We start from the raw sequence: 26545 nt of genomic DNA, 5'->3' as shown, positions 1-26545 counted from the left end.
TAGGAGCTGGAAGAAACTCCACCTCTGTATTTAGTTGGTCCTAAGAACCACTCATTTCCAACACTGGTCTAAAGTAGGAGAGTGCATAAACCACAGGATGTTTCTTTGCATTTGCCACTGCTCTACTATAGGCTTTTTTTACAGAAAGGGTTCTCAAACAGAAAGGGAGAGACAAAAGTTTATTTGACAAACAACAACAAAAATATTACTTTTAAAGGTACAGGTTACTGCCAAAATAAAGAAAAAGTGACATAAAGTGTCTTAACAGGGTGTTGTGCCACCACGAGCCGCCAGAACAGCTTCAATGCGCCTTGGCATAGATTCTACAAGTGTCTGTAACTCTATTGGAGGGATGCAACACCATTCTTCCACGAGAAATTCCATAATTTGGTGCCTTAATTTAAGTGTTCAATTAGGTTGAGATCTGGTGACTGATACACACACCCTTTAAACCCCATATGCTCCTTTGAGACCCCTCTTTCAAAGTCACTGAGATCTCTTCTTCTAGCCATGCTAGCCAAAATAATAGGCAACTGCGCATTCTTATAGAAGACCCTAAGCATGATGGGATATTTTAATTGCTTAATTAACTCAGGAACCACACCTGTGTGGAAGTACCTGCTTTCAATGTACTTTGTATACCTCCTTTACTCGTGTTCCCTTTATTTTTGCAGTTACCTGTAACTTATTGTGCAAAGAGGCAAAGTGGCTTTTCTTTCCAGGTTTAATCCAAATCTGAAGCTTCTACCTTCTAAAACAGCTGTGTACTGTAAACAGGAATGTTCCCTGTGTGTGCTTGGATGTAGGGCGGATGGGAAAGACACTAGGTGGGTAGGAGGGGGGGGGGGTGTCGGGGGGGGGGGGGGGGGCACTTGGCTCAGCTCACCTGTGCCTCACAATCCCATTGGGTCGGGACTCCTCCTCATTGCCATGGTGATCCTCCCGAGACATGCTGGTTGGGCTGCTGCGCTTGCTGCTGAACAGGACAGAGCCTTTCTCCTCGTCCTTGTCAAACGAATGACTGGCCACCGCCTCAAAGACGCTCAGAGAGTGCTCCGAGTCCGAATCTTGAGATGAAAGGGCGTAAACAGTCATGTTGTAAAGCAGGGACTGGATATATGAGTGACAGTGTTATGAATGACTGTGTTGCTATCAACAACTGACACCTTTCCCTGAGCCTCACCAAAGCCCTGACGGGAGAAACCAGATCTGTGGACAGGGTTGCATTCAAAGAGCCCTGAACCAACCTCTGAAGGCTGAAGGCATCAGTCAATCGATCATTACAAAAATCATCATAACCATTATCATAGGCCATCTTGTGACAAAAAAAGCATTATCAAAGTGAAATAGTACTTTGTAGGTATTGCTCAATTGCGACTAAATTGGTGCACACAATACATTCAAGCAAGCAAGTCATCTTAGCACAACATGTAAACACCTAGACCAGGGGTATTCAACTCTTACCCTATTTACCCTATGTGGTTCGGAGCCTGCTGGTTGTCTGTTCTACCTGATAATTAATTGCACCCACCTGGGGGGCCAGGTATAAATCAGTCCCTGATTAGAGGGGAACAATTAAAACAAGCTGCGGAACTGGCTTAGAGGTCCAGAGTTGCGTTTATAAAATGCATGAACAGCTATAGGCATCAAGAAAATAATCATACTGTCAAACAAGACACCAGTTTTTTTTATCTCAAGCTCTCTCACTTCAATTCCAATCCGATCGTAAATAAAAACAAGCCATACTCACCAGACACAGCATCGTAGAACTCATCATCACTGAGCGCGCTCTGTGGAGAGGAGCCCTTGACAACAGACCGCTCTAGTTCGTGCTGCTCTGTAGCCAGAGTATGAAGTGCTTCAGACAGGATATTATTCTTCTCAACCTCCTGCTCCAATTTCAGACTGCGCACCTGAGCCCCAAACACACACACACACACACACACACACACACACACACACACACACACACACACACACACACACACACACACACACACACACACACACACGCAACAAAACAACCACACACAAACACACTTGCGCACACACATGCACGCACGCAGTATAATTAATAATCATACAGTATACGTTTGATGGCACTTCATGGCCTACATAGATTATCTATTTATGCTAAATATCAACACTGAAAAAAGCAAGTTACAGTATACAGTGAATAGAGTATAGATATCAGCAGAGATCTCTGTATGGCTGTGAGGACCTGTGTTGTGTAGGTCTGTAGACTACAAGAGCAGCATACTGACTGATCCCCTCTAGTTACTGTGCTCAGATCAGCAGACAGACATCACAGGGCCAGAGTGAAGCTGTGCTGAGAGGAACAATACACGTTTAGCTGTAGTGGAGGACAGATGCATTAAACCTGCCGTCTCAAATGGCCATCCAGAGAACGATCCTCATGGCGCAGAGGAGATCAGATAACTACAATGGGCAAGGAAATTTCCAATTAGACTACTTGATCTTCTGTAGAAATATATAAAGATATACAGTACCAGTCAAAAGTTTGGACACAACTACTCAAGGGTTTTTCTTTATTTTTACTATTTTCTACATTGTAGAATAATAGTGAAGACGTCAACACTATGAAATAACACATATGGAATCATCTAGTGACCAAAAAAGTGTTAAACAAATATTTTATATTTTAAATTTGAGATTCTTCAAATTAGCCACCCTTTGAATTGATGACAGCTTTGCACACTCTTGGCATTTTCTCAACCACCTGGAATGCTTTTCCAACAGTCTTGTAGGATTTCCCAAATGCTGAGCACATGTTGGCTGCTTTCCCTTCACTCTGCGGCCCAAATCATCCCAAACCATCTCAACTGGGTTGAGGTCGGGTGATTATGGGGACCAGGTCATCAAATGCAGCACTCCACCAGGCACTCACTCTCCTTCTTGGTCAAATAGCCCTTACACAGCCTGGAGGTGTGTTGGGTCATTGTCTTGTTGAAAAACAAATGATAGTCCCACTAAGCGCAAAGTAGATGGGATGGCGTATCGCTGCAGAATGCTCGGGTAGCCATGCTGGTTAAGCGTGCCTTGAATTCTAAATAAGTCACTGACAGTGTCACAAGCAAAGCACCCCCACACCATCACACCTCTTCCTCCATGCTTCATGGTAGGAACCACACTGTGACGATTGTCGTAGAGAGGAGACCAAGGTGCAGCGTGGTAAGTGCTCATGATACATTTTATTATAACTCAGAACACTAAACAAAACAACAAACAAAGGAAAACGAATGACACGTTCTGTGCTGTACAAAAACAAGATCCCACACTGAAGGAGGGTAAAAGGGCTGCCTAAGTATGATTCCCAATCAGAGACAATGATAGACAGCTGCCTCTGATTGGAAACCATACTCAGGCAAAACAAAGAAATATAATGACATAGAATGCCCACCCCATATCACACACTGACATAACCAAACAGAGAAAAACGTCTCTCTCCGGTCAGGGCGTGACAGTATCCCCCCCAAAGGTGCGGACTCCCGGCTGCAAACCTGAACCTATAGGGGAGGGTCCGGGTGGGCATCTACCCCTGGTGGCGGCTCCGGGTCTGGTCATAGCCCCCGCTCCGCCCACTGATCCCTCCGCTTTTGTAACACCGGACCGTGGATCGTCGGAGGAGGAACCGGACCGTGGATCATTGCCGGAGGCTCTGGACTGCAGACTGTCGCTGAAGGCTCTGGACTGCAGACCATCGCTGGAGGTTCCGGACTGCAGGCCATCTCTGGAGGTTCCGGACTGCAGGCCGTCTCAGGAGGTTCCGGACTGCAGGCCGTCTCAGGAGGTTCCGGACTGTAGGCCGTCCCAGGAGGTTCCGGACTGTAGGCCGTCTCAGGATGTTCCGGACTGTAGGCCATCTCAGGAGGTTCCGGACGGGGGACCGTCGCTGCAGGCTCCGTGCCATGGATCACCACTGCAGGCTCCGCGCCATGGATCATCCCTACAGGCTTCTTGCCATGGATCATCACTGGAGGCTCAGGGCAATGGATTATCACTGGAGGCTCCGGGCCATGGATCATCCCTACAGGCGCCGGGCCATGGATCATCCCTACAGGCTTCTTGCCATGGATTATCACTGAAGGCTCCGGGCCATGGATTATCACTGGAGGCTTCGTGCCATGGATCATCACTACAGTCTCCGGGCCATGGTTCATCACTGGAGGCTTCGTGCCATGGATCATCACTGGAGGCTTCATGCCATGGATCATGACTGGAGGCTTCTTGCCATGGATCATCACTGGAGGTTTCGGACCATGGATCATCACTGGAGGCTTCTTACGTGGAGCCGGAACAGGTCTCACCGGACTGGGGAGACGCACTGGAGGCCGGGTGCGCAGAGCAGGCACAGGATATACTGGGCCATGGAGGCGCACTGGAGGTCTGGAGCTTAGGGCTGGCACAACCCATCCTGGCTGGATGTTCAGTTTAGCCCGGCAATTGCGGGGCGCAGGCACAGGACGAACTGGGCTGTGAAGGTGTACTGGCGATACAGTGCGTAGAGCTGGTGCAGGATATTCTGGACCGAGGAGGCACACTGGAGACCAGGAGCGCTGAGCCGGCACTATCCGTCCTGGCTGAACACCCACTCTAGCACGGCAAATGTGGGGCGCAGGCACAGCGCGCACCGGGCTATGAATGCGCACTGGAGATATAGTGCGCATCACAGCAAAACACGGTGCCTGGCTGTTCACCTGATCCCCACGGTAAGCATGGGGAGATGGCTCAGGTCTCCACCCTGACTCTGCCAATCTACCCCTGTGCCCCCCCACATTTTGGGCTACCTCTCGTGCTTCCGTCGTTGCTGTGCTAGTTCCTCGTCTCGTCGCCGCTCTGCTCTCGCAGGACAGATTTCCACCGGTCTAATGTCCATTGCTCATGTTTCTTGGCCCAAGCAAGTCTCTTCTTATTATTGGTGTCCTTTAGTAGTGGTTTCTTTGCAGCAATTTGACCATGAAGGCCTGATTCACACAGTCTCCTCTGAACAGTTGATGATGATATGTGTCTGTTACTTGAACTCTGTGAAGCATTTATTTGGGCAGAAATTTCTGAGGCTGGTTACTCTAATGAACTTATCCTCTGCAGCAGAGGTAACTCTGGGTCTTCCTTTTCTGTGGTGGTTCTCATGAGAGACAGTTTCATCATAGCACTTGATGGTTTTTGAGACTGTGCTTGAAGAAGCTTTCAAAGTTAGAACTTTTCCAGATTGACTGACCTTCATGTCTAAAGTAACGATGGACTGTCATTTCTCTTTGCTTATTTGAGCTGTTCTTGCCATAATATGGACTTGATATTTTACCAAATAGGGATATCTTCTATATACCACTCCTACCTTGTCACATGCATTTAGAAGGAAAGAAATTCCACAAATTAACTTTTATCAAGGCACACCTGTTAAGTGGAATTAATTCCAGGTGACTACCTCATGAAGCTGGTTGAGAGAATGCCAAGAGTGTGCAAAGCTGTTATCAAGGCAAAGGGTGGCTACTTTGAAAAATCTCAAATATAAAATGCATTTTGATTTGTTTAACACTTTTTGGTTACTACATGACTCCATACGTGTTATTTCATAGTTTTGATATCTTCACTATTACTCTGCAATGTATAAAATAGTAAAAATAAATTAAAATCCTGGAATGAGTAGGTGTGTCCAAACGTTTGACTGGTAATGTACCTCATTACCACACGCCTTCTCCTTTCCAAAAGCTGCATTTCTTTCATCCATTGAAACACTGTGGCTTAGCCAGTACTTCTCTGCATAAAGCCAGATATTTAAGCCCAAAAAGTGCATTCATTTTCAACAGACAGTGTTTCTCGTGAGGGCACTTAAGATACAGTATGCACAGTACAGCTTAACTGTAAGGCTGGGAATAGAGGGAGGGAGCGGAAGAAGACCTGTATTGTGATTCGTTCACCTTTCTTACAGATGACGTAAGGTATCATATAGTATCATATGGTCCATTCACTACGACGTCTGTGACAGTGTCAGATCAGTTGGTGTATGGGACATTATATCTGATGATAGGACGACATAAACTGTATCTGGGAAAGTCTGCACATTCTAGTTATCAGATTCACATGGAATTGTTGTGCAATTTAAATGTTTAAATATGAAACTATTTGTGAAAAGATTAAATGTAATTTTAGCTTCTAAATGAGAGAATTGTTTTCATAAAGTAAATTATGCTCACTCAGTGGCCAAGTGGCCAAGTGAACAGACATTGGTTGAGAACTATGAAACACGCCCTTCTCTCCCCCACTACAAAAGCCCGTTGAAAAGTCAACTTTAGTTCTCGACGACATGAGGACTGGTGTCCATACATGGAAAAGGGCTAATATCAACTACAACCAAACAAAATTAACTTTAATTCCCAACAACATGAGGACTGGTGTCCATATGTTTAAAAAGGCTAATTTCAACATGGAGGTGACGATCACCATGCTGGAAGGATGAATTTCTACGAGACCAACCAGAATTCAGTGCGAGCTGATTATGGCAAAATGGTATGAACTTTGAACTCTTATTCACTAAAGAAGAAGTGATACATCCTAGAAGTCGAGTTATCAGCTGCAGCTGTAAACGTACGTGGCCTAGGAAAGAACAGACAATCTCCTAATCAGAACGACAGGGTACAACGTATCCGCCCTACAACACTATGACCAGACAGATTCTGCAAAGGACAAGGGCGATCCCTGCTGGGCAAACCAGTCTTCCATCTTCGACCCATCTATCGAAGCGCAGCTCAGTGTAAATATATATCTTGCGTTTTCCTTTTCCAAATGGGCAGTTATTAGAATGCATAAGATTCTGTATTTACATTAGCATATCTTTTCAAGGTCCGATAGAGACCCAATCCCCTTTGTACCTCAGTCTTCCCGCTCTTTCATTCAAACCCAATCCCCTTTCTTTGTGTAACCAGCCGTGATATCGGTTTCGCCCGCTAGGGACTTTTTCTTTTATGACATGATTAGTAATCGATGTATGATCCATCCTGTGTATATGTAATTCTGTGTGATTATTTAGGTATTTAGTAAATAAATAATTAAGCCAATTTTTGTATTGTTGATTCAACTTGTTAGCCAGGGTTCGTGAAGATAACCAATAATTTTACAATGTTCAGCTGAGACTGATATTAGGTTAAGAATAATTAATGATTGACTACTATTGATATAAAAGATCTTCAGATCTTTAAGAGTGGATTCGGGAGACTGCAGCTCTAAATAAACGAATACTTTTGTGGTGCCCCGTATTCCTAATGAGTAGTTATTGCCAGATGAATTTAATCCAATAAATAACGTTAGGTAATTGATTTGAAAGTAGCATGTCATCTCATTTAACCATACTAGAGACACAACACTAGCTAGCTTTGTTAGCAAAGATACTGGTAACTAACCCAAGAGATCTCTTCGACGTAATTTCCTTTGGGAGCAAATTAAGCATAGTGGGTAGAACAAGCAAGGAGGTGGGCAGAGCCAAGCACGAGTTAGTGAAATCCTATTAGCACATTTAAAAAAAAATTATACATATATTTCTGTGTGCAATAACTTAATTTGCCCTTGCACTCCTTTTAAACAGCAGCATTTTTTGAAAGGGTCAAATCTACAAAACTTAGTGCACTCTTTTCTTAACCAATTCTAGTTTTGGGAGCAGAAAACTGTATTGAGACTGAATGTTTCATCGGTGAGAAAATTTGCAGAATGTCGGACAACTTTAATCTAGCTCCATCTTCTCTCACTTCCCACCACTGGACATCCTCATATCACCATATTTCTCCCTGTCACCCATGACTGCGTGACCCACGACTGCATTTGGTATGTTATTAGGATCACCATTAGCTGTTGCAAAAGCAGCAGCTACTCTTCCTGGGGTCCACACAAAACATGAAACCTGACATAATACAGAACAAAAATAGACAAGAACATCTCAAGGACAGAACTATATACATTTTTAAATAAGACACACAGAGCATATATATCAATACATACACACAAACTATCTAGGTCAAATAGGGGAGAGGCGTTGTGCTGTGAGGTGCTGCTTTATCTGTTTTTTGAAACCAGGTTTGCTGTTAATTTGAGCAATATGAGATGGAACAGAGTTCCATGCAATAAGGGCTCTATATAATACTGTACGCTTTCTTGAATTTGTTCTGGATTTGGGGACAATTAAACGACCCCTGGTGGCATGTCTGGTGGGGTAAGTGTGTTTGTCAGAGCTGTGTGTAAGTTGACTACGCAAACGATTTGGGATGTTCAACATAGTAATGTTTCTTATAAAAAGAAGAAGTGATGCAGTCAGTCTCTCCTCTGCAGCAGATATTTGGTGAGCAATATGTTTGGAACATCAAATCACAATACATATTGAATCGTGAGAATCGCAATACAGTGCACACGGAAAGTATTCAGACCGCTTCACTTTTAACACGTTTTGTTGGGTTACAGCCTTATTCTTAAATGTATTAAATAAAACATTTTCCTCATCAATCTACACACAATACCCTATAATGACAAAGCGAAAACAGGTTTTTTGATTTTTGTGCAAATGTATTAAAAATAAAAACAGAAATACCATATTTACATAAGTATTCAGACCCTTTGCTATGAGACTCAAAATTGAGCTCAGGTGCATCCTGTTTCCTTTGATCATCCTTGAGATGTTTTTACAACTTGATTAGAGTCCACCTGTGGTAAATTCAATTGATTGGACATGATTTGGAAAGGCACACACCTATCTATATAAGGTCTCACAGTTGACAGTGCAAGTCAAAGCAAAAACCAAGCTATGAGGTCAAACTTGGCACCATCCCTACGGTGAAGCATGGTGGTGGCAGCATCATGCTGTGGGGATGTTTTTCAACGGCAGGGACTGGGAGACTAGTCAGAATCGAGGGAAAGATGAATGGAGCAAAGTACAGAGAGATGAAAACCTGCTCCAGAGTGCTCAGAACCTCAGACTGGGGCGAAGGTTCACCTTCCAACATGACAACGACCCTAAGTACACAGCCAAGACAATGCAGGATTGGCTTTGGGACAAGTCTCTGAATGTCCTTGAGTGGCCCAGCCAGATCAAAGATTTGAACCTGATCGAACATCTCTGGAGAGACCTGAAAATAGCTGTGCAGCAATGTTCCCCATCCAACCTGAGAGAGCTTGAAGAGATCTGCAGAGAAGAATGGGAGAAACTCCACAAATACAAGCTTGTAGAGTCATACCCAATGAGACTCGAGGCTGTAATCGCTGCCAAAGGTGTTTCAACAAAGTACTGAGTAAAGGGTCTGAATATTTATATAAATGTAATATTTCCGTTTCTTATTTTTAATACATTTGCAAAAATATCCCCAAAACTGTTTTTGCTTCGTCATTATGGGGTATTGTGTGTCGACTGAGGGAAAAAATGTTTAATCCATTTTAGAATAAGGCTGTAACGTAACAAAATGTGGAAAAGGTCAAGGGGTCCGAATACTTTCTGAATGCACTGTACTTGAGTCTTTCTCTTCAGTGTATCCTCTTTAATCAGGTGACTTTGTATGAGTTACTGTTTGTTCGTCTTTACGTGCTTGTGTGTTGGAGAGATTTCCCAGCTGATTGTAAACATCACCATAAAAAACACTTCTCATAGCTCCATCCCTTTTCCGTCCCCTTTGTCTCCCATAAACCCTCTGCATTAATAAACTACCTGCCAACAGCACAGCCTTGCTCAGTATGTGTGTTTGTGTGTATCGGTAGTAAAGACTAAGTCTATGGCGAATTTCCACTGAGGATTTTCCCTGGATTTTTACAAAAAGCCTCAGGCTTCTGTGTTTCCACCGCCATGGCCCGGCTCCGTCGACTCACTGGGCCATGAACTCGGTGGACCTGCTCTGATTTGGGGCCAAGGCAAAGCCGCTGGGACTTTCAGGGCTGCATTTGCATAACAATGGCTAACTGTGAACATGTGTTAACACCTTCTGTGGTTAACAGCTTCTCACAAAGCAACTCTTTTGATAATGCAGAGGTTGCTGGTTCTGCTCTTCACAAGTCATCAGTGTCAGCCATAGCAATGAAAACACACTTCCCAAAAACTAACACTAGAGCAACACTAACATAATCACTGGAGACAGTAGTGTTGCTGTGGAAAAAAGGCATCAGTAGACACAGAAGAGAAGTGACAAACCCCATCCTGTCTGGAGAAGAGGCTGAGGCAGTGGTTGAGATTCGAGCAAGTTTCACTGGACAGCTCACACACCTCCCTCATCTTCTGTAGCATCAAGGGCGGTAGCTCTGAGGGGACAAACAAGGCCACGGGACATTTGTTCTGAGAGAACAGATAAATAGTGTTTGTAACAGTAACATCAAATTTACCACTAAAGCCTTGTGGTCTGAATTTACACTAAATTCAAGGCACTATCAGACCATCCTAGTCTTCCCCTGGAGATACACTGAGTGTACAAAACATTAGGAACACCTACCTAATATTGAGTTGCACCCCCCTTTTCCCTCGGAACAGCTTCAATTTGTCAGGGCATGGACTCTACAAGGTGTCCAAAGCGTCCCACAGGGATGCTGGCCCATGTTGACTCCAATGCTTCCCCCGTTCAAAGGCACTTAAATCTTTTGTCTTGCCCATTCACCCTCTGAATGGCACACAATCCATGTCTCAATTGTCTCAATGCTTAAACATCTTTCTTTAACCTGTCTCCTCCCCTTCTTCTACACTGATTGAAGTGGATTTAACAAGTTACATCAATAAGGGATCATAGCTTTCACCTGTATTAACCTGGTCAGTCTATGTCATGGAAAGAGCAGGTATTCCTAATGTTTTGTACACTCAGTGTAGGTCAAAAGGGTTTATGCACGAGCTTCTGTTGTAAGTGCAATATATTAAAAAGCACAATTACATTTAACATTTATGTTATGAATGAGGGTACTGTACTACACATCTGTGGAAATGGAGTTCCTATGAAAGAAAAGGCTTTACTCTCTGCAAGTCCATCTTCCTTCACCAAGGAGAGGAATGCTCTAACCTCCTTCTCCAGCTTCTGGTGACAAGCTTCAGCTGACTGCCAGGGAGGAGGGAGAGAGAGAAAACATGACCTCCATACATACACTACAGTTCAAAGTTTGAGGTCGCTTAGAAATGTCCTTGTTTTTTAAAGAAAAGTAAAATTTTTGTCCATTAAAATAATATCAAATTGATCATAAATACAGTGCAGACATTGTTAATGTTGTAAATGACTATTGTAGCTGGAAACGGCAGATTTTTCATGGAATACCTACATAGGCGTACAGATGTCACATTCTGACCAGTAAAGGGGTTATTTGTTATTGTAGTTTGGTCAGGACGTGGCAGGGGGTGTTTGTTTTATGTGGTTCGGGTTTGTTGGGTTATGTTATTATGTAAGAGGGGTGTTTGTTTAGAGTGTTCCGGGGTTTTTTGGGCTATGTTCTTGTTAGTTTATTTCTATGTTAGTTCTAGTCTTTCTATTTCTATGTTTAGTTAATGGGGTTGACCTTCAATTGGAAGCAGCTGCTCCTCGTTGCTTCTAATTGAAGGTCTTATTTAAGAGGGGTGTTTTTTTTTCTATAGGATTTGTGGATAGTTGTCTCCTGTTTAGTGTCTGAGCACCTGATAGGACTGTTAGTGTCGTTTGTTTTGTATTAGTTTTTAACTTCTTTTGAGTAATAAAGAAGATGAGTATACACGTTCCCGCTGCGTTTTGGTCTGATCATTACGACACCCGTTACAACAGAGGCCCATTATCAGCAATCATCACTCCTGTGTTCCAATGGCACGTTGTGTTAGCTAATCCAAGTTTATAATTTTAAAAGGCTAATTGATCCTTAGAAAACCCTTTTGCAATTATGTTAGCACAGCTGACAACTGTTGTCCTGATTAAAGAAGCAATAAACTGGCCTTCTTTAGACTAGTTGAGTATCTGTAGCATCAGTCCCACTCCTCTTTCTATTCTGGTTAGAGCCAGTTTGCGATGTTCTGTGAAGGGCTTAGTACACAGCGTTGTACGAGATCTTCAGTTTCTTGGCAATTTCTCACATGGAATAGCCTTCATTTCTCAGAACAAGAATAGACTGACGAGTCTCTGGCCATTTTGAGCCTGTAATCGAACCCACAAATGCTGATGCTCCAGATACTCAACTAGTCTATAGAAGGCCAGTTTATTGCTTCTTTAATCAGTACAACAGTTTTCAGCTGTGCTAACATAATTGAAAAATGGTTTTCTAATGATCAATTAACCTTTTAAAATTATAAACTTGGATTATCTAACACAACGTGCCATTGGAACACAGGAGTGATGGTTGCTGATAATGGGCCTCTGTACGCCTATGTAGATATTCCATAAGAAATCAGCCGTTTCCAGCTACAATAGTCATTAACAATATCTACAATGTATTTCTGATCAATGTTATGTTATTTTAATGGACAAAAAATGTGCTTTTCTTTCAAAAACAAGGATATTTCTAAGTGACCCCAAACTTTTGAATGTAGTGTAAGTTAACCATGAATTTTAACGATCTTAAAATTCCCTGTTACATGTGAAAGAACAAGAGAGAATACACAGATCTATTGCAGAAGGAGAACATTCAGGGGGATGGGGAAGGTTGATGAGAACATTCAGGGGGATGGGGAAGGTTGAGTAGAACATTCAGGGGGATGGGGAAGGTTGAGGAGAACATTCAGGGGGATGGGGAAGGTTGACGAGAACATCCAGGGGGATGGGGAAGGTTGACGAGAACATTCAGGGGGATGGGGAAGGTTGATGAGAACATTCAGGGGGATGGGGAAGGTTGAGGAGAACATTCAGGGGGATGGGGAAGGTTGAGTAGAACATTCAGGGGGATGGGGAAGGTTGAGGAGAACATTCAGGGGGATGGGGAAGGTTGAGGAGAACATTTAGGGGGATGGGAAAGGTTGAGTAGAACATTCAGGGGGATGGGGAAGGTTGAGGAGAACATTCAGGGGGATGGGGAAGGTTGAGGAGAACATTCAGGGGGATGGGGAAGGTTGAGGAGAACATTCAGGGGGATGGGGAAGGTTGAGGAGAACATTCAGGGGGATGGGGAAGGTTGAGATACCAGATGAAGGTAAAGAGGTTGCAGACTGGTATGTCACCTGTAGTGATTCCGTCAGCTCTCCCACACTCATGACTTCTTCCTCGTCCTCCTTGCTGCCCTGCACCTGAGAGCAGTAGTGTGTGCTGTAGGCAGAGTATTCCTCCATAGCATCCAGCCACACTCATCTGAGCTGCATGATGTACTGCACTGTACTGTGCTGCTTCATATTCTGCTCTTAGGCAAATAACTGGGCTCTCACATGACTCATGACAGGAAGCAAATGAGAATAGCGTTGTTTGTTGTGTGTGTGTGTGTGTGTGTGTGTGTGTGTGTGTGTGTGTGTGTGTGTGTGTGTGTGTGTAGGTTTGTTCAAATGTAGGCTATGTTCATCAACTGGTTGGTGTTTTTTTAACAGAAAACATGTTTTTGTTCTAACAAAAAAGATGCTCATTAGCTTTTGTAAGTATGACAGCTATAGAAAAAACAGAAGCAATGACATACAGTATTGTGTGGCTCCCGTGTGGCTCAGTTGGTAGAGCATGGTGTTTGCAACGCCAGGGTTGTGGGTTCGATTCCCACAGGGGACCAGTACAGAGAAAAAAATGTATGAAATGTATGCATTCACTACTGTAAGTCGCTCTGGATAAGAGTGTCTGCTAAATGACTAAAAATGTTTTTTTTTTTAAATACTTCAGAAAAACAAACCACATCTCACTTTTCTTGTCATTCACAGGGGACACTTTGAAATGATGCACTTGAGGGTGAAAAAGCAGCGGTCTCTGACTTAGATCTGAAAAATAAATAGTAAAACACAATTTATCCAGTAGAGGCTGCTGAGGGGAGGATGGCTCATAATAATGGCTGGAATGGAGTCAATGGAGTGGTATCAACCACACGGAAACGACATCTTTGATATGTATGATGCCATTCCATTGACTCCACTCATTATTATGAGTCGTCCTCCCCTCAGCAGCCTCTACTGAATTTGTCGTATTCTACACTAATATTCCAGTAAATACTGCCCCAATGTTAAATCTGATGAGAGAAAAATCATGGCCTACCAAACAGTGGGCTTGGGTTAGAGGCTTACAGCCTTGTCTTTGGACATTGGCAACTGCATCCAACCTTAGTGTGTCTCTCTCTCTCTGCCTCCTAGGTATAATAATCTAGTGTGGATCTAGGGCAGGGCTTCTCAAATTCTATTTGTCAATAGGGTTTTTGAGAAGGTCCGGTCATACAAGTTGTCACGGCTGTCGAAAGGTGAAGAGGACCAAGGTGCAGGGTGTGTGTTGTTCCACATTTTTATTTACACTGTGAAACTATGCAATACATAAATAAACTGAAAGACAAAACAACAAACTGTGACGCAGAGGTGAAACATACACAACTCAAAAATAATCTCCCACAAACCCAGGTGGAAAAATTCCCTACTTAAGTATGTACTCCAATTAGAGACAACGAGGACCAGCTGCCTCTAATTGGAGATCATCCCAAACAAAACCAACATAGAAATACAAAACTAGAACATGAACATAGAAATACAAAACATAGAAAAACACCCCTGTCACGCCCTGACCTACTCTACCATAGAAAATAACATCTTACTATGGTCAGGACGTTACACACGTTTCCAAGGTGGCAAAGGTCTGGATGGATATTGTCATTTATCGCCGTAGTAAAGAATCCCCACCTCGCAAACCATGTGACCCCAAACTATTCACACCCCTTTTGTTGGCAGAGAGAACATTCAGCAGCTTTACTTTTTTTCTGAAATTCTACACGTGTTGCCATGTCTTATGTGTGTTTATAGGATACCAGGGTTCTAGGCCCGACTGAGCCCCACCACCCCAAAAAATATAATGCAACATTTTATTCGATTTTTTGTTGTGACAGTATTGACCGCATTCTGGGTCTGGATGTGGCCTGCAGTCTGCCTATTGAGTATGGGGGATCTAGGGTGTCCTTCATTTTTACTTTGTATTTATTTAACCTTTATTTAACTAGGCAAGTCAGTTAAGAACAAATTCTTATTTACAATGACGGCCTTCCAAAAGGCAAAAGACTTCCTGCGGGGACGGGGGCTGGGATTAAAAATAAAGAATAACATATAAATATAGGACAAAACACACATCACGACAAGAGAGACAACACAACACTACATAAAGAGAGACCTAAGACAACAACATAGCAAGGCAGCAACACATGACAACACAGCATGGTAGCAACACAACATGACAACAACATGGTAGCAACACAACATGGTAGCAGCACAAAACATGGCACAAACATTATTGGACACAGACAACAGCACAAAGGGCAAGAAGGTAGAGACAACAATATATCACGGAAAGCAGCCAGAACTGTCAGTAAGAGTGTCCATGATTGAGTCTTTGAATGAAGAGATTGAGATAAAACTGTCCAGTTTGAGTGTTTGTTGCAGCTCGTTCCAGTCGCTAGCTGCAGCGAAATGAAAAGACGAGCGACCCAGGGATGTGTGTGCTTTGGGGACCTTTAACAGAATGTGACTGGTAGAATGGGTGTTGTATGTGGAGGTTGAGGGCTGCAGTAGATATCTCAGATAGAGGGGGAGTGAGGCCTAAGAGGGTTTATTAAATAAGCATCAACCAGTGGGTTTTGCGACAGGTATACTGAGATGACCAGTTTACAGAGGAGTATAGAGTGCAGTGATATAGGCGCTCGAGAGCACCCTTACCTGCTGATCTATAAATGATGTCTCCGTAATCTAGCATGGGTATGATGGTCATCTGAATCAGGGTTAGTTTAGCAGCTGGGGTGGAAGAGGAGCAATTACAATAGAGGAAACAGAGTCTAGCTTTAACTTTAGCCTGCAGCTTTGATATGTGCTGAGAGAAGGACAGTGTACTGTCTAGCCATACTCCCAAGTACTTGTATGAGGTGACCACCTCAAGCTCTAAACCCTCAGAGGTAGTAATCACACCTGTGGGGAGAGGGGCATTCTTCTTACCAAACCACATGACCTTTGTTTTGGAGGTGTTCAGAACAAGGTTAAGGGTAGAGAAAGCTTGTTGGACACTAAGAAAGCTTTGTTGTAGAGCATTTAACACAAAATCCGGGGAGGGGCCAGCTGAGTATAAGACTGTTGTTTATGTAAATTGAGAAGAGCGTGGGGCCTAGGATTGAGCCTTGGGGTACTCCCTTGGTGACAGGTAGTGGCTGAGACAGCAGATTTTCTGACTTTATACACTGCACTCTTTGAGAGAGGTAGTTAGCAAACCAGGCCAAAGACCCCTCAGAGACACCAATATTCCTTAGCCGGCCCACAAGGATGGAATGGTCTACAGTATCAAAAGCTTTGGCCAAGTCAATAAAAATAGCAGCACAACATTGCTTAGAATCAAGGACAATGGTGACATCATTGAGGACCTTTAAGGTTGCAGTGACACATCCATAACCGGAGCGGAACCAGATTGCATACTCAAGAGAATACTATAGACATCAAGAAAGCCAGTCAGTTGATTATTTACAAGTTTTTCCAACACTTTTGATAAACAGGGCAAAATTGAAATAGGCCTATAACAGTTAGGATCAGCTTGATCTCCCCCTTTAAATAAAGGACAAACCGTAGCTGCCTTCCAAGCAACGGGAACCTCCCCAGAAAGGAGAGACAGGTTAAAAAGGTCGGCGATAGGCTTGGCGATGTTAGGAGCAGCAACCTTAAAGAAGAAAGGGTCTAAACCATCTGACCCAGATGTTTTTTTGGGGTCAAGTTTCAGGAGCTCCTCTAGCACCTCAGACTCAGTGACTGTCTGGAGGGAGAAACTTTGTAGCGGGGCAGAGGAAAAAGAGGGAGAAGCATCAGGGATAGTCACATTAAAAGGGGTGGGAGATGAGGAAATGTTGGACGGGCAAGGAGGCATGGCTGAGTGAAATAGGAATCCTGACTTAATGAAGTGGTGATTAAAGAGCTCAGCCATGTGCTTCTTGTCAGTAACAACCACATCATCAACTTTAAGGGACATGGGCAGCTGTGAGGAGGAGGGTTTATTCTCCAGGTCTTTAACCGTTTTCCAGAACGTCTTGTGGTTAGACCCACAGAGAGAGAACTGCTCCTTTAAGTAACTAACTTGGGCCTTCCAGATAGCCTGAGTGCACTTATTTCTCATTTGCCTGAACAAGAGCTGGTCAGCCTGAGTATGCGTGTGCCAAGCCCTTCGCCAAATGCAATTCTTGAGGTGGAGTAACTCTGCAAGATCACAACCAGGGGCTGAACCTGTTTTTAATTCTCATTTTCTTTACGAAGGAGTGTTTGTTAGCAATACCACTGAAAATATCAAAAAAGAAGGTTCAAGGGTCTTCGACAGAGGGGATCAAGCTGATTCTATACCATTTTACAGAAATGGTACGTTAGAACTTAAGCAGTTGAATCTAACTTAAGATTCACATCTGCTGTTCAAATGATTGTGCAAATCATATAACTTCAGGAAGAGGTGAAAATGGCCATGTTTGTGTCTAAGGACTGGAGAGAGAGAGAGAGCACATACTGTTTAGAGTACCAGGACAGAACTCCATCTTGAAGGACCACCCAGTAGGAATGCCAGTCTAAAAAGCGGGAACTCTGAAAGAAGGGATAGGTGGGGTTTGTGTTTCATGTACATTCAAGTGTTATCAAGTGAAAGTAAGCTTTTCACTGATTACAATTTGACCTTAGTCAAAATGGTGGAATCATCTGCAAATGACTGTACCTTCCAAAGGGCTCCTTCAAACATCTGGACATACCCTTACAGACCGTTTGGAGACAGCAACCATTACAAATGTTTTTACCAATAACATAATGTTCCAATGCACAGTACAATGCTTCAGGGTTTATCCTTGCAGTGCAGTCAAGTCTTCAATATCTTTCATACGTAACAAATCAATTTAGCACCCACTTTATGAAAATTGCCTTCCAGGATCTGCTTAATCGCTATGTTGTTGGTGCACAAGTCAGAGAAAAGGAGTCATCATACAGAACACTACACCAGAACATTGATGTTAAAACAAACAGCATGTACTGTAGCTTCTAAGCAACCCATCTCATACACACCTTGTCATTCACTGATTCTGAGCCCATCTTTACCATTCTTGTTCTTGATGTTGGGTCTAGAACCATTATTTAGCAGTTTCAGGGCACATAGCTTTTGACCCCGATAGGCAGAACAGTGCAGTAGGGTGTTACCCAAGAGGTCACAGCAGTCAATGTCTGGAGGCTTTTTCCTGTTAAGCTAAAACGAGACTGACAAATAGAGCATACTGGGTAAAAATACAAAACCATGAAGGATAAATGTTTTTAATCATACACTGAGAGAAAAGTTATTCTTTCCAAGTGGGTAAAGGAACAGATATTGTGTGAAATTAAACTTTGCTCACCAGCTGTGACAGGGTAGAAAGGTCTCCTTCTCTCTCTGTCTCTAAAAGCTCTTCTTCTAGTTCTTCTCCGTCCTCTCCATCGCTGAATGGATTTATTGTGAAACCTTTCATCTCCACCTTTCAATGTCTAATGAGCTTTGAATTGTAATTGTTTATACATATTCAGATGGAGTTATATTTCTAAAATGTGTATAGTATGCCGTGGCTCAGTTGGTAGAGCATGGTGTTTGAAATACCAGGGTTGTGGGTTCGATTCCCACGGGGGACCAGTACGGAGAAAAAAAATGTGTGAAATGTATGCATTCACTACTGTAAGTTGCTCTGGATAGGGGCGTTGGCTAAAATGTAAGTTATTTAGCTACATGTATTTCCCACCATAGCATGGAGAAAGTCAAGAGGAAGCAGTGTGAGTTGGACATGTGTGAAGGAGATTAGAGGCTACAAAGGCATTATGATGACCAACCAATGATTAAAGGTACATCAAGCACGATCCAAAACAAACTTTTGGATCGTGTGTATGAAGTGTACAGAGAAGCTACAGCTAAGGAGGTTTCTGAGACTCATTTTGCGTCTGTACAGGCAGACGAGACAACTGACGTCTCCTGTAAATCACAGATGGTAATAGTGCTGTGCTACATGTTTACAGACAACAGTGTGTGTAAGAGGTTTTTGGAGTTTGTAGAGTTGAAGGACCAAACTGGTGTTGGCCTCTCCAACACTATCAAACAAGTCCTAGCGCCACTGAATGTAGAGGAGATCTGGTTGCACAAACCTATGACGGGGCAGCGGTGATGAGTGGTAATGTATGTGGTGTCCAAACGTTACTGAAGGAGACTTACCCAAACGCGCAATTTGTGCACTGTTATGCACACCAACTGAATCTAACACTTCAGCAACTTTGTGCAGGGAGAGTGGGCGTGCTTAAATTTTTTTTTGCAGACCTATCCTCCTTTTCCACCTTTTTCACGGGCTCACCCAAAAGACTCTCCGCTCTCAATCAACAAACAGACAGGTTCCCAGACCACCGGGTACACGATGAAACTTCAAAAGCAGAGCCAACAATGCTGTGTGGGAGGACCGTAAGGCACTGGCCCAGTGCATGGAGGACATCCGCACGCAGCCTGGATGGGATGAGATCACCATCAGCGAGGCTTATGGCCTGTCCATGAAACTCAAGGGTCCCACATTTCTGCAACTGCTCGAGTTATTTTCCTTTGTCATGCCAGAGGTGGATGTTTTGTACAACATAATGTAGAAACAACCATTGATGCAGCAGGAATCTCCAGAGCAATCAACAACTTCAAGGTGAACATTCACGAGCAAACTAATCCACTGGCCAAAGGACATTGACACCACTGAACCAAGGCGGAGAAAACTTAGCGCTGCACCCGTAATGAAGGAGGCATGCGACACAATCGCTGCTCATGTGCAAGAAAGGTTTTCTGAAAGTAACCACTTAATTACAGCAAAGTCGGTGGATAGCTCATTTCCCCCCCAGTATGTACATTCCTTTCCGACCGCAGAACTCCAGTGTGCTACCAAGCTATGGCCTGTGGGCAACCAGGAGAAGCTGAAAACGGAGTTGTCCACTCTCTACCGGCATCCTGAGCTGCACACTGGAAAGACAGCACTTTCTTTATTGAAATCACTCTACAAGAACAACCTGCAGGATGCCTTGTCTGAGACTGTCTCTCTTCTCAAAATCATCATCACCACTCCAATGACAACCGCTGAGTCAGAGAGAAACTTTTCCACCCTTAAAAGGATAAAAACCTTCACACGCAACTCCGTGGGACAGAAAAGGCTAAATGCGGCGAGGAGACTGAACCCTCGCCAGGCAAGATGTGCCATGTTTTTCACCCGTTTTGTGTTTACCCTTTCCTACAGACCAGGCTCCCAGAACGTGAAGGCAGACGCATTGTCTCAGCTGTATGACAAAGAGGAGCGGCCCGTGGACCCCACTCCCATACTCCCCACCTCCTGCCTGGTGGCGCCGGTAGTGTGGGAGCTGGACACGGACATTGAGCAGGCGTTAAGTGCAGAGCCTGCTCCCGTCCAGTGTCCCGCTGGGCGTCTGTACGTCCCGTCTGCTGTTCGTGACCGGTTGATCTATTGGGCCCACACGTCACCCTCCTCTGGTCATCCTGGGATCGGTAAGACAGTGCGCTGTTTGAGCAGGAGGTACTGGTGGCCTACCTTGACTAAGTACATGAGGGTTTATGTTTCCTCCTGCTCGGTGTGCGCCCAGTGTAAGGCTCCTAGGCACCTGTCCAGAGGTAAGCTATACTCCTTACCTGTTCCACAACGGCCTTGGTCGCACCTGTCGGTAGACTTTCTGACCGACCTTCCACTATCACAGGGTAACACCACGATCCTGGTCGTTTTGGATCGTTTTTCTAAGTTGTGTCGTCTCCTCCCTCTGCCCGGTCTCCCTACGGCCCTACAGACTGCAGAGGCCTTGTTTACGCACGTCTTCCGGCACTACGGGGTGCCTGAGGATATAGTGTCTGATCGAGGTCCCCAGTTCACGTCTAGGGTCTGGAAGGCATTCATGGAACGTCTGGGGGTCTCGATCAGCCTTACCTCAGGGTTTCACCCCGAGAGTAATGGGCAGGTGGAGAGAGTAAACCAGGATGTGGGCAGGTTTCTGCGGTCCTATTGCCAAGACCGGCCGGGGGAGTGGGCGGTGTTCGTGCCCTGGGCTGAAATGGCACAGAACTCGCTTCGCCACTCCTCCACTAACCTCTCTCCCTTCCAGTGCGTACTGGGGTACCAGCCGGTTCTGGCGCCTTGGCATCAGAGTCAGATCGAGGTTCCTGTGGTGGATGACTGGTTCAGGCGCGTGGAGGAGACATGGGAAGCTGTCTGTGTTCACCTTCAGCAGGCCGTGATGCGCCAAAACGAGAACGCAGATCGACACCGCAGTGAGGCCCCGGTGTTCGCACCGGGGGACCGGGTCTGGCTCTCGACCCAAAACCTGCCCCTCCGCCTGCCCTGCCGGAAGCTGGGTCCGTGGTTTGTGGGGCCATTTAAAGTCCTGAGGAGAGTGAACGAGGTTTGTTATAGGTTACAACTTCCACTTCCACGATTAACATATTAACCCCTCGTTCCATGTGTCTCTCCTCAGGCCGGTGGTGGCTGGTCCGCTCCAGGAGTCTGAGGTGTGGGAGGTTCCTCTGCCCCCTCTGGACATTGGGGGGGACCTCGGCGTACTCCGTTCGCTCCGTACTGGATTCGAGGTGCCGGGCGAGGGGCCTTCAGTATCTTGTGGAGTGGGAGGGGTACGGTCCGGAGGAGAGGTGCTGGGTTCCGGTCGAGGACATGTTGGACCCTTCAATGCTGCAGGAGTTCCGGATCGCCCTGCGCCTCGCCCTCCGGGTCATCCCCGAGGCCAGTGTCGGCGCGCTGCTGGAGCCGCTCGTCAAGGGGGGGGGGGGGGGGGGGGGGGGTACTGTCACGACTTCCGGCGAAGTCTGTCCCTCTCCTAGTTCGGGCGGCGGTCGGCGGTCGACGTCACCAGCCTTCTAGCCATCGCCGATCCACCTTTCATTTTCCATTGGTTTTGTCTTGTCTTCCCTCACACCTGGTTTCAATTCCAGAATTGTTAATCAAGATACTCAGATGCCGATACGATATGTATTGCCATTCTCACAATTCTACAGCATGTACAGTGCATTCGGAAAGTATTCAGACCCCTTGACTTTTTCTATATTTAGTTACAGCCTTGTTCTAAAACGGATTAAATCATTTTTTTCCCTCATACATTTTTTTGCAAATGTATTAAGAATATGAAACTGAAATATCGTATTTACATAAGTATTCAGACCCTTTATTCAGTACTTTTTCAGCCTTTTTTGCCTTTACCTCCCTTATCTCACCTCATTTGCTCACTTTCTATATAGACTTATTTTTCTACTATATTATTGACTGTAGGTTTGTTTTACTCCATGTGTAACTCTGTGTTGTTGTATGTGTCAAACTGCTTTGCTTTATCTTGGCCAGGTCGCAATTGTAAATGAGAACTTGTTCTCAACTGGCCTACCTGGTTAAATAAAGGTGAAATAAATAAAAACTTTGTTGAATACCTCTGGCAGCAATTACCGCCTTGAGTCTTCTTGGGTATGACGCTACAAGCTTGGCACATCTGTATTTGGGGAGTTTCTCCCATTCTTCTCTGCAGATCCTCTCAAATCTGAGGTCCTGAGCACTCTGGAGCAAGTTTTCATCAAGGATGTACTTTTCTCTGTACTTTTCTCCGTTCATCTTTCCCTTTATCCTGACTAGTCTCCCAGTCCCCTGGCCTCTCTCATAATTGTTTGCTCACACACATCACCTTCATGGCTAACTTGATTGATTTGTGATTTATAGGTAACTAACAAGTTGCCAAATCAGGCTGAAATACCATTGAATATAATGCTCTCTATGACAGCCTGGTAGAATAGGAGCACGACCTTCTGTTTGACTCCAAAATCCCTGAACCTACAGAGAAAATAAAGGCGTTGGACCTTAGAGTGTTTGTAAGAGTGGACCTGAGTAATGTCCACATTATGGACCACTACAGGTGAGTGGTCACTGACAGATTTGGGGTCAAAAATCACTTCCTCAGTTTGATATTTAGGATGACATTTAGGATGAGGTGTTGGTCATCACAACAAACCTCTGTATCGCTGTCCTATACACAGTAATGTCAGTGTCTATATATTAGACCCAGAATGGCTTTTTGCCCACGCTGGCGCTGCAGACATCTATATCGGTCAGCTAATACAGGACTATTAAAGGCCCAGTACACTACTTTTGTGCATTTTTTTAAGTGTATGCGGATTTTTCAGGGAGTGCTGTAGCACCCTCAGCACCCCGACTTCCCATGTCTATGGGTAGATCTGTTCTATGTGTGCTATTTCTATGCTTCCCGTTAATTTTTTCCTTTACTTTCAGTTTTGTACATCAGCTTCAAACAGCTAAAAATGCCATTATTTTTGGTTATGAAATAGATATTTCACAGATCATACAATGATTCTCTACACTATACTTTGTTGTTATGAGGGAAATATCTATTTGACCCCCTGTCAATCAGAAAGATTTCTGGCTGCCAGGTGTCTTTTATACAGGTAACGAGCTGAGATTAGGAGCACACTCTTAAAGGGAGTGCTCCTAATCTCAGCTTGTTACCTGTATAAAAGACACCTGTCCACAGAAGCAATCAATCAATCAGATTCCAAACTCTCCACCATGGCCAAGACCAAAGAGCTCTCCAAGGATGTCAGGGACAAGATTGTAGACCTACACAAGGCTGGAATGGGCTACAAGACCATCGCCAAGCAGCTTGGTGAGAAGGTGACAACAGTTGGTGCGATTATTCGCAAATGGAAGAAACACAAAAGAACTGTCAATCTCGCTCGGCCTGGGGCTCCATGCAAGATCTCACCTCGTGGAGTTGCAATGATCATGAAAACGGTGAGGAATCAGGCCAGAACTACATGGGAGGATCTTGTCAATGATCTCAAGGCAGCTGGGACCATAGTCACCAAGAAAACAATTGGTAACACACTACGCCGTGAAGGACTGAAATCCTGCAGCGTCCGCAAGGTCCCCCTGCTCAAGAAAGCACATATACATGCCCGTCTGAAGTTTGCCAATGAACATCTGAATGATTCAGAGGACAACTGGGTGAAAGTGTTGTGGTCAGATGAGACCAAAATGGAGCTCTTTGGCATCAACTCAACTCGCCATGTTTGGAGGAGGAGGAATGCTGCCTATGACCCCAAGAACATCATCCCCACCGTCAAACATGGAGGTGGAAACATGCTTTGGGGGTGTTTTTCAGCTAAGGGGACAGGACAACTTCACCGCATCAAAGGGACGATGGACGGGCCATGTACCGTCAAATCTTGGGTGAGAACCTCCTTCCCTCAGCCAGGGCATTGAAAATGGGTCGTGGATGGGTATTCCAGCATGACAATGACCCAAAACACACGGCCAAGGCAACAAAGGAGTGGCTCAAGAAGAAGCACATTAAGGTCCTGGAGTGGCCTAGCCAGTCTCCAGACCTTAATCCCATAGAAAATCTGTGGAGGGAGCTGAAGGTTCGAGTTGCCAAACGTCAGCCTCGAAACCTTAATGACTTGGAGAAGATCTGCAAAGAGGAGTGGGACAAAATCCCTCCCGAGATGTGTGCAAACCTGGTGGCCAACTACAAGAAACGTTTGACCTCTGTGATTTCCAACAAGGGTTTTGCCACCAAGTACTAGTCATGTTTTGCAGAGGGGTCAAATACATACTTCCCTCATTAAAATGCAAATCATTTTATAAAATTTTTGACATGCGTTTTTCTGGATTTTTTTGTTGTTATTCTGTCTCTCATTGTTCAAATTAACCTACCGTTAAAATGATAGACTGATCATTTCTTTGTCGGTTGGCAAACGTACAAAATCAGCAGGGGATCAAATACTTTTTTCCCTCACTGTACTCCCTCTCCGGCCTCTAGGTCACCAGACTACTGATTATTACGCACACCTGTCACCATCGTCACGCGCACCAGCGCTTCATGACACACACCTGGACTCCATCACCTCCTTGACTACCTTCCCTATACCTGTCACTCCCCTTGGGTCTTTCCTCAGGTGTTATTGACTCTGTTCCATGTCAGTGCGTTGTTCTTGTTCTGTTTATTTATTAAACACTCACTCCCTGTAATTGCTTCCCGACTGTCAGCGCATTCGTTACAGAATAACACCTCACCAAAGGGAAGCATCAGGGAGTGTTTTTTGTTTTTGTATTGGTGACGTCTGGTCTGGGTTCTGCTGCCGGAGCAATCGAAGATGCCTCAGCCGGCTCATCAGGTTTTCCTGCCTCAGCCGGTACCTCGGTGTCAAGACTCGGTTGGCGGGTCAAGCGTCTGTTGCCGAGTCTGTCGAGGTTACCTCAGCTTGTTCGTCAGGCTTTCATGCCTTAGCTAGCTCGTCAGGTTCTCAAGACTTGGTGGGCTTGGGAGGCTCCCATGCCACTGCTGGCTTGCCAGGCTCCGGCACGTCAGGCAGCTCGTCAGGTTCCTGCGCTTCAGCAGAGGTGACCGGTCCGCTCCTGATCTCAGGGATCGTCCCTTTTGTCGGCATCCTGCGGCTGGAGCAGTGCATCAGGGAGAGGTTACTGTGTCATGTATACTCCCTCTCCGGCCTCTAGGTCACCAGGCTGCCTATTATTATGCACACCTGTCACATGCACCAGCGCTTCATGACACTCACCTGGACTCAATCACCTCCTTGACTACCTTCCCTATACCTGTCACTCCACTTGGTTCTTTCCTCAAGTGTTATTGACTCTGTTCCATGTCAGTGCGTTGTTCGGGTTTATGTTCTGTTTATTTACTAAACACTCACTCCCTGTACTTGCTTCCCGACTGTCAGCGCATTCGTTACAAACTGAAATTAAGCTAACTATTGGAACTTTAGCAACCAGGAAATGGCAGAGCAATTTCTGCATAGTGCATCTTTAAGCAGATGTAAACCAATGCATAATGCCAAAGATTATGAATATACTGACAAGATACATCTCTCCGCCCTAACAATGGGAATCATTGTCCACAAAGCAGCACAGCGGGCTGTCTTGCTCCTGCTTATTCATTCTTTGAATTGGTGGATACATCTAATTATTGTAATCTTCTTTTGAATATTCAATGAGGGTTGTTGGCGTCAACCGCCTGTATTCAATTGAGAGAGACGCTTTGCTACTAGCCTCACATCATGAATATGCGTAGCGATCTCGACAACTCAGATATAGTGTTTTTTTTCTCAAAGTTGCAGGGATGTCACGTGTCCTACTTATATCAGTACACCTGTAAGAACTTAAGCATGACAAAACTTCTATTAGATCAAATAAACCTCACATAGCAAATAAGCCATACATTTTTTTGGTTACCAAATTCAACACTCATTGACCTCCATGCAAAAACTCCTTGCTTGGTGGGCAAAACAACGAAAAAACATCACCTGCTGGAGGGAGACAGGTTTTCCGCCAAGTTGAGTCTCCCTTTTTCTTCCTCTCTGATAATGCTCACCCCCATGCAGCGTTGCAGTCACACTTGCAG

General features: G+C 44.7%; 1 protein-coding gene across 1 annotated transcript; it reads right to left on the bottom strand.

Moving 5' to 3' along the window:
* Positions 1-882: 882 nt before the first annotated feature.
* Positions 883-25574, bottom strand: LOC145850353 (oxysterol-binding protein-related protein 1). The gene is made up of 6 exons (XM_082968244.1): positions 25478-25574; positions 13133-13254; positions 10982-11063; positions 10178-10284; positions 1751-1913; positions 883-1067 (listed from the first exon to the last, which is right to left on the bottom strand). The coding sequence occupies exons 1-6, from the start codon at positions 25572-25574 to the stop codon at positions 883-885; spliced, it is 756 nt and encodes a 251-aa protein (XP_082824370.1).
* Positions 25575-26545: the final 971 nt, after the last annotated feature.

This window comes from Salmo salar, chromosome 23 (genome assembly GCF_965601325.2).
Source record: "Salmo salar chromosome 23, fSalSal1, whole genome shotgun sequence".
Lineage (NCBI taxonomy): Eukaryota > Metazoa > Chordata > Actinopteri > Salmoniformes > Salmonidae > Salmo > Salmo salar.
Note: the sequence above shows the minus strand (reverse complement) of the source record. Positions and strands in the feature narration are given on the sequence as shown.